The sequence below is a fragment of the Mycteria americana genome, chromosome 14, assembly GCF_035582795.1.
Source record: "Mycteria americana isolate JAX WOST 10 ecotype Jacksonville Zoo and Gardens chromosome 14, USCA_MyAme_1.0, whole genome shotgun sequence".
Taxonomy (NCBI): Eukaryota; Metazoa; Chordata; class Aves; order Ciconiiformes; family Ciconiidae; genus Mycteria; species Mycteria americana.
Genome location: NC_134378.1, coordinates 9,155,611 through 9,164,389, shown reverse-complemented (window position 1 = coordinate 9,164,389; position 8,779 = coordinate 9,155,611). Strand labels below are relative to the sequence as shown.

The 8,779-nt window shown below is 57.9% G+C and overlaps 1 protein-coding gene across 1 annotated transcript; it reads right to left on the bottom strand.

The window, feature by feature from the left end:
• Nucleotides 1-472: 472 nt before the first annotated feature.
• Nucleotides 473-4,154, bottom strand: SNAI1 (snail family transcriptional repressor 1). The gene is made up of 3 exons (XM_075517235.1): nucleotides 4,018-4,154; nucleotides 2,921-3,424; nucleotides 473-1,659 (listed from the first exon to the last, which is right to left on the bottom strand). The coding sequence occupies exons 1-3, from the start codon at nucleotides 4,094-4,096 to the stop codon at nucleotides 1,478-1,480; spliced, it is 765 nt and encodes a 254-aa protein (XP_075373350.1). The 5' UTR covers nucleotides 4,097-4,154; the 3' UTR covers nucleotides 473-1,477.
• Between the last annotated feature and the right edge of the window lie 4,625 nt (nucleotides 4,155-8,779).

Below are 8,779 nucleotides of genomic sequence, written 5' to 3'. Positions count from 1 at the left end.
GCACAGACCGGCTCCCCAGGCAGTGCTGAGGGACGCGGCCAGGCTATGGGTGCTCCAGGAGCCCCCCGGAGAAGCCAGCAGCCACCCAGGCAGGCTGGGAGGGACAGGGGCCCTTGCACTTTCCCCCACGGAGCCAGGAAGATCCGCTGCACCCCCAGCAGCCCGATCCCCTCCCCAGCCTGCATCACTGCACAGCTTCCCCTTCCCCAGCCCCAGCCCTTTGGCAGGAACTGACTCAGGCTGCCTTTTCCTCCCCGGAGAGGCAACTGCTCTGCAGACCCCCTCCTGTGAATGCCACTTGCCGTTCACCTGCAGCCAGAGGCCAGGAGGGCAGGGTGGGAGCAGGAGAGCTGAATCCAGCACCCCCACGCAGCCCCCCAGTCCCCGCAGCACTCCCCCCCCATTCACTGCTGCATATTCCCCCTAAGCACCCACAAAACCCTATTATAAATTAACCATTTTATTGAATATCAATAAACTGTATATAATTATATAAAAAGTTTCATCAGTACAAAATTGTGGCACAAAAATATAAATACCAGTGTACCTTTGAAATGTAAACATCCTCTTTGTAATGATTCCATGAAAACAATGTCCAAAGAAAGATGCATTCAGGAGGCACCTGTCAATACCCATAAATAGGGCTTTTGGCACACACCTGTCGATGGGCAGCCTTGGGACAGGCCACCATTGTATCGGCTGACAAGTGCCTGCTATTAGTCACAGTTCTCTTGAAAAGCAGTTGTTAAGAGTCATATTAACAGGTGCTTGAGTGCATAGCTGCTCTGTAAACAGGGTTGGTGTTTGAAATGGCTACCCATGCCTTTTATGGACACTGTTAATCTCGCAGGCATTGCAAATTGTCATTGTGCTGGGGAGAAGCAGCTGCTTCACAACTACTGGGATACTGTATTATTGCATAGTTACACCTTCTACAGGCGGCGTATATACACTCAGGGTGGGGGGGTTAACACTTTGTCCTTCATTAAAAAAATATTGGTTCTTAAAAGTTACCAAGTGGTTACGGTAAAAAAAAAAATAAAAAAAACCAAACACAAAAAACCCCAACCCCCCCAAGCTACATGGTCGCAATGTTTGATACCGGCGGTGGGGCCAGGGTGCAGGTCCCACCCTGCAAGGTGCCGAGTGCCTCTGGCAAGCGGGAGCACCTGCTGAGGGGCTGCGGCAGCAGCGGGTGGGGCTCAGGGCTGCGCCCCCCCGAGTTTCACCCACTTGCTTTGCCACCCACGCTTGGCACCGGAGTCCAACCCTGCACCCTCAGACGCCGGGACGGGAGAAGGATCAGGCCTTCGCATTGCACAGGAGGCACCGAGCGAGGAGTGTGAGGGTCTCGAGGGCCAGAGTAGCTGCGTCCGGCCCGGTGCACACTGCGATGGCGACGGAGGAAACTAACTCCTACAGAAACTAGTTATAATACAGGTATTGGCGTGGTGAGAGGCCCGGGGGAGCAGCGTCCTCAGCGAGAGCCGGAGCAGCCCGTCTCCTCGTGCTTGTGGAGCAGCGACATACGGGAGAAAGTCCGGGAGCAGGTTTTGCATTGGTACTTCTTTACATCTGAATGGGTCTGCAGGTGGGCTCGGAGATTAGAGCGGTCAGCAAAGGCCCGGTTGCAGTGTGTACAGGAAAAGGGCTTTTCACCTATGGGACAAAGAGAAACGCTCCCAATTAACCAGTGCATCAACACATGGGGAATATCAAAGAAGGAGCCATTCATTAGCCAAAGTTTGTGAAGAGCACAGTGAAAAGAAGTGCTGGCTGTTATTGTTTGGAGGGAAAGCCGGGCGAGGTATGTACAGCATTCACTTCGGGGAAAGCCGCGGACTTGGGAGTTTCCTACTCCCAGAAAAACCTCTCCTACGAACCACGGAAAACTAACGCTGGAAACATCTGCAAGCGGCAAGGCAGTTGCACATACAAACGAAGACGCGACATTCGTCTCCTGCCTGGAGCCAAGCAAACGGTTTGCAGGGAGGCAGGAAAGCCAAGCGCTATGTGTTAATTATATCATAGCAGGCAGCGGCTGAAAGGCGCCAGCGCCAGGGTGAGTATAGCTATTTCCTCCGCCGAACCCCGCGCTCCCCCTTCTCCCGCCCAGCTCGCATTGAAAAGCCTGGCCAGGGCGAATTCCTCCCAGAAAGACTCTTTTGGAGGAAACAAATGCGTATGCTCAATTTGGAAAGCACAATTAAGTCTTCCCGGCTTCGTACGTTAAGAGGGTGTGAAATCAGTGCCAAGTAACAATTACACTATCCCCGCAGCCCCACAAAGGATGCTCGGGAGATGCATTGTAGGGGCGGCCGGGGCGGGCTGCAGCTGCGGCACCCGGACCCGCACCAACAGGTGCGGGGGGTGGCCGGCCCTGCGCCCCAGCACCTGCCCGAGGCCTCGCCGAGCCTGGCTGCCCTGCATCTCGGCAGCGGGCGGGCTTTGAGCCGAGCTCAGTGCTGCCGAGCAGGGCGGCGGGCCGGAGGCCGCGGTGGTGGGCAGCCGGGTCTGGGATGCTGCCCTGGCTGGGAGGCCCGGGCGCGGGCAGGGAGGGATGCTTCGGGCACGGCGGTGCAGCGGGAGGGAGTGCTCCAGCAGTCTCGTAGCCCCAGTTTATGAAATCGAGCTGAAGCGTGCGCCATCGCACCGTGGCCCGTGGGCTGGCCCGTGGGCAGGCACGGCACTAACAGCAGCGGCACAGATTTTTTTTTTTTTTAACGAGCTGAGCCTTGACCCTCTGCTAGGTTCCAGCCGAGAGGATATTTAAAGGACATTTTAGAGAGATGTGCCAAGGGGGTTTGGGAAGCCCTTATCTTCCCAGATAACACCCGGCCCGGCGATTCGCTGGGGGCCGTGGAGCTGGGAAGCGGGAGGCGATAAGGGAGGGAGGGAGAGGGGCGAGAGCCAGCGTTACCGGTGTGCGTCCGGATGTGGCCCTGCAGCAGCCAGGGCCGGGAGAAGGCCTTGCCGCACATCTTGCAGACGCAGGGCAGCGTGTGGCTCCGGATGTGCATCTTGAGAGCCCCCAGGCTCACGTACTCCTTCTCGCAGTACTTGCAGCTGAAGGATTTCCTGGCCTGGGCATCACAGTGCAATTGCTTGTGCTTGGAGAGCCCGGCGAAGGTGGAGTAAGCCTTGGCACACTGGGCGCAGCGGAAGCGCTCGGCGGCGGCGGGGGCCGAGGCTGGGCTGGGGGGCCCCGAGCTCTTGCCTTCGTCCTCCTCGCTGGAGAGCGCGGTCAGGTCCAGGGCGGGGGCCGCACCGCCCGCCGCCTCGCTGCCCGGGCCGCCCGGGAAGAGGCTGGAGAGCAGCCCCGCGTCCCACACCAGCGGCGGGTAGTAGGCGCCGGGGCCGAGCACCTCGGGCGGGGGGATGACGGGCAGCGGGCACGTCTCGTACAGCAGCGGGGCGGCCAGCACTGCGGGAGGCGGCAGCGCTCAGCGGGGGCCCGGTGCTCCCCGTGGGAACGGGGGCGAGGGGGCCCCGACCCACCCCCGCGGGGCTCTGCACCACCCCCGGGGCAACGGGACCCGACCCCAGGCCTTCCCGTGGGAGCCCCGCACCCCACCCCAGAGCCGGAGGGGCAAAGGGACCCCAGCCCACCCCACGGGGGCCCAGAGCCCCAGCCCACCCCGGGGCAAAGGAGACCCCACCCCAGGGGGGCTCGGCGCCTCTGCCCGCCCTGCTGCGAGGGATGCGGCGAAGGGGACCCATCACGGGGAGCTCCCCACGCACCCGTGCCCACCCCGTGGGGGAGCCCCCGGCGCCTCCGCCCACGCCGGGACACCACAGGGCGGCTCCACATCCCGGGACACGGGGGATCCCGCGCCCCATCCCACCCGAGATGCACGAAATTGAACAAAACCACCCCCGCACCCCTGCAAAAAGTCAGTCACCCACCCGCTCCCGTGCGGAGACACAAGGAGATCCCGCACCCGTACCCGAGCCCCCGCACCACCCCGCGGAGCGCCCCACGTGCGTGGCCCGTCCCGCCGCGCCCCGTCCACGCACCGGCCTGGCTCTCCAGCTCGCTGTAGTTGGGCTTCTTGCTGGCCGAGAAGTGCTTCTTCACCAGGAAGGAGCGCGGCATCTTGCAACCCACTGCTGCCGCGCCGCCGCGCCCGCTAATATGGGCCCGGGGCCGGGGGGGCGGCGCGGGGGCGGGGAGGGCGGCGCGGGGCCGCCCCCGGGGCCCGGAGCCAATGGGCCGGGCGGGGCGGGCGCCCGGCAGGTGTCGGCCCCGGGGCCGCCGGGGACCGAGCCGAGCCGCGCCGAGCTGCGGGGATCGCCCACGGGTCTCCGCTCCCGCGGGCCGGCCGCGCTGACCGCCCGGGTGCCGGCGTAGAAACCTCTGCTGCTGCTGCTGCTGCTGCTGCCATTTCTGGCTTCTCTCCGGAGTGTTTCCCTGTGCCGCGCTCCCCCGGGCACCAGCCGGTGCTCCGGAGGGAAGCAGGGCAAGGAGCCATGCCCCAGACCCACGGCCTCTGTGCCCGAGCCGGGGAGACCTGCAGCAGCGGGGCTGAAGGAAGGCGCTGTGCCGGGAGCGTGGTGCCCGGGCCCCCCACGCGTGGCTGTCCTTGCCCCTGCACCACTGCTGGGGACTGCGGTGCGGATTAGGACAAGCCTCCGCTGTGCCCCGCTGCTCCGAAGCGCTGCTGGGACACAGCCCGGTGGGAGAGCACGCTTCGCCGCAGGTTATTCATCCTCTGGGAAGAGGCAATGACTTGCGGGGGAGCGGGATGCATCCAGCACAGCCCTTGCTGCCTCCCTCCCCCAGGCAGGGGTCAGGAGCACCTGCCCGGACATGCTTCTCCCTTCTGCTGGGCAGGTTTCAGGCAGCGCAGCCTCCCCTCACAAGCTGCCCTCTGGTTTTCTTCCCTCCTGTCTTCCCCTGACTCTTTCCCCACGGGCATGGCAGTGTGGGTCAAATAGCCCCAGTGAGACACAAGCTCCCTTTGGCTTTCTGCTCCCCACGGGACACGTGTCTACGGGAAGGTGCCCAGGCCTTGCTAGTGGGTGCTGGGGGAGTGGTGAGCAGGGCCGGAGCACTTCCCCCAGCCTGGCAGTTAAAAAGCCCAGCCCGGGTTTCCAGCTCACCCCGTCCCTCTGGCTCATGTGGGGGTTTCCCCGCTGGAAGGGCTCAGGGCACGGGTCCAGCCACCTGCTGCAGGAGCCACGCTCAGCTCTGGGCCAAGACAGCTGCCGGCGGCCGGTGGCTGCGGGAGGAGGGGGAACGGGACCTGCTGGGAATGCCTCCTCGCTCCCAGCCAGCGCCAGGCCCTGCCACTCGAAAAAGGGCCAGTGGAGCCGGGCCACTCGTGACTCAGCCATCACACACCGCTCCGCCAGCCCCCACTGACCACACGTTACTGTTTAGCCACAACCGGCATGAAATGCAGAAGTGGGGAGCAAAGCTTTCCACTGGCACTGCTGCAGTGCAGGGGGCTGAGCTCACTGTCAGTCTTTCCTCAGGGCAGGAACAGCTTGGAAAGCTTGTCCTGCCAGCCACACTCAGTCCTGTGGAGACGAGACGCGTTTGCAAACTCTTCCCCTGCAGCTATGTGCTCTGGAGCTGGATCCATCCGTCCTTTGCTGCGGAATTACCTGTGGCTTTCAGCAGGTGTTTGCACAAGTCATCCCTGGATCAGCCTGAAGTTCAGGGGAAAATGTGCCCCCGAAGGCCTTGGGGGATGTAAATCACAGAGGCCAGGTCCACCCCATTTCTCGCGGGGGTCCAGAAGTGCAGCACCCCGCAGTGCAGGGGCAGCAGCCCGGGTGCTGCCGCAGGTGCCTCCCCCGGCGCCTCGCTGGTGCCCCCCCTCACTCCTCCACCTGACGTGGATGTGGTTGCGCTGGGGACACTTGTATGAGGAACCCAACTAGGTGGTTTTCTTTCAAGAAGCAAAGCCTGCTCCTCTGTTCTTTCTGAAATGTTGATAATCAGATCTGTTCCAACCACTGCGCGTGGAAAAAACTTGCATGTGCTAGAGGAAAAATCGAGATCAAGGGAGAGAGTGACCTGACCTGCCTGTGCCCATGAGCCAGCAAGCTACAGGACAGAGAGCAGGAGACCAGAGGGGAGGGGAAGCTCTGCAATGATTCATGGGCTGGAAATTGCAGTGGTTTCTCAGCCGGCCCACCCTGCACCAGAGCACCGGGCTCTGGCAGCTGCTGAGTCCCAGGGTGGCCAGAGCAGCCCTGCCACCAGCCCGTGGCACAGCTCCAGTCCCAGACCCACATGTACTGGCCCAAGGAGCTCACAGGCACATGCTAACTACCTCCAGAGCAGCAAGTCTGCTGCAAATTCTTCTTTTTACCTTCTTCGGCCCCATGGCTCATGAAGCATCTCAAATATCCTGCTGCAGAGCAAAGCTCCTGCCGCCAAGGGAGGCCTGCGATGGGGCGAAGAGAAGTTCTGGCCATGAGGTGTGGGGATGAGGTGTGCACCTTCACTGCAAGACCGGAGAAGCTCCGTGAAACCCACCGCAGGCCCCTGAGCCCGGCGGAGGAGGACGGGGATGAGGACAGGGCCGGGAGGTGCGAGGCCCATTCTCTCCAAAATGCAAGACCTCCCTCTGCTGTCGGCGCAGGCCGTGCCGGCCACCGCTCCGGCTGCTGCAGCGACCAGGGCGGGTTTATCCCCCCTACGCTCAGGTAGTGGAAGGGAACCTCATTGCATGGGGGTACTAAAACAGCTCCCAGAAGCTCCACTGTATTATTTTTTTAAAGCCCTGTGTCTGAGGACTAGGTAAAGACAAATGGTAAAGGTACTAGGTAAGTAGTAGGTAAAAACAAATGTGAGAAGAACTGGAAGGGAGACCCAAGCCTGTAGCGACAACGCTTATTTTCACTAAGCGCTGAGTATTTTCTGGAGTTTTGGGGAAGGAGGGAGGAACGAAAAGGAATTTTTCATAGTGGTTTGAACAGTCCTCGTTTGTATCACCTGGAGAATAATGTAGTTTACTCATAAAAAATGAGTTGCTTTTGAAGAATGAAGCACAGACCAATGCAACTGTGACATGAAGCTCTGCACTAGAAAAACAAACAAAAACCCACCCCCAAAACAGGCAAATGCCCCATTGTCATTTTTAGTATATTTAAACCAAAGAAAAGCTTTAGGACTGTGAGCACATCCCTCAGTTGCTTTTCTGTGTCTCAGCATAGCCTTGGTATTGCTTGAGAGGTTAATCCTTCTTACGCTGGTCTTACCAGTGACCATCCAGTATAGCTGGCCAAAGGCCTCGAAGCAAATTTGCTGTGCCTTTGTCGATCAGGTGACATGAGGACCCAGAATATACCATTAATGCTTTATTATAGATGGGATCCCTTACAACATCTCATTCCCCCCTGTGTAAGGAGACCAGGGGGATTTATTGCTGAAATGCCAGATGAAGCAATGCCTTTGTGTTAGGCAATTAATGCTGACAACAATTTATCAGACCTATTAAGGCCAGCCTTTGACCAGAGACAGATTGATTTAAAAAAATAGCTCAACTGCAAGCTTGTCTCCTCTCATTCTGTCCCTCTCCCTCTGTGCTAATCGTCCTCCTAAGGCTGGCTCCCTGTGCCAGACACGGGGAATTTCACAGGTCCAGGTGGCCCGATTGCATTATCGCCAACAATGGGCACTTGGGATTTGCTGTGGCTACAAGATCAGCTGCTGACGAGGTGAGAGCAGCTCTGCCAGAGTACTTCACTCTTCTGCAGTAACACTCCACGGGATTTAGAAGCCCAGACTAGCTTGTTCTATAATAAGGCTTTTTTTCATCACGAGTTTCTGCACACAAGTGAGATGAATCAAGGCTATGCACAGAACACATGCACCTCTCAACAGAATGTCTTTTTAAATCAACAAGCAAGTATCAGTAAGACATACCACAGCATGCATAAACACCTATTTGTTAAGCTGAAGTCAGCAGCATAGATACACAAAGCTCTTCAGCAGCTGGAGTACGTGGAACTCTATGGCTAGGTTTATCTCCGAGCGGTTCTATGGATACTCATCACAGCATGGAAAGCAGTGCTGTGAATTCTGCTGTTATCAAGCTAGCAGGTGCCAGGACATTGCTTCTTACTCATACACTAATGTAATCGAAGTTAAAGTAGAACTAGCATGCCTTTTCCAGTCAATATTTTTGCTCTGTACCTTCTGTGAAATAATTCCCAAGTAAAAAATTGATGCAAATCAAACCCAAGTTGTATAGTCAAGGAACGGGTCTGCACAGACAGGGTACAATCACTCAGCACAAGCAATTTCTGACTGGTCATGGCTGCAAGCCAGCCTTCACCTCCTTGTTTGGAACTACCTAAACTGAGGACAACACAAGGATGTAAACATCACAAAAACCTGACAGCCAGAGGAGTTAAAGCTATGGGAACTGTAAAGATTTCAGCAGAAAAGCCCTGCTGGACAGTCACACTTCCCCAATGTAACAAGAAGCTCTAGGGACGTTTGTTTCTATGGCTCATAAGGAGTATTCAGATACAAACAAGACTGCACCTACAGCATTCTGCCCAGCTCTAGCAGAACTTGCTCTGAACTTGATCTGGACTATTTTTCATAACCTGCGTGGTCCACTGCTTGAAAGATTATAAATGAAGTTGCAACTAATCGGTACAAAATACTTAATGGAAGCCAAAAGTTGAAGTCTCTGCATTTCTCAATGTCTGTTGTGCTCCCTGCAGCATTACACAGCTGGCAAGTGTTTTTAGGGAGGTGATGAAATGAAATGTATGTACCACGAGGAAGAAATGACAGGAGTTGACACGAAGA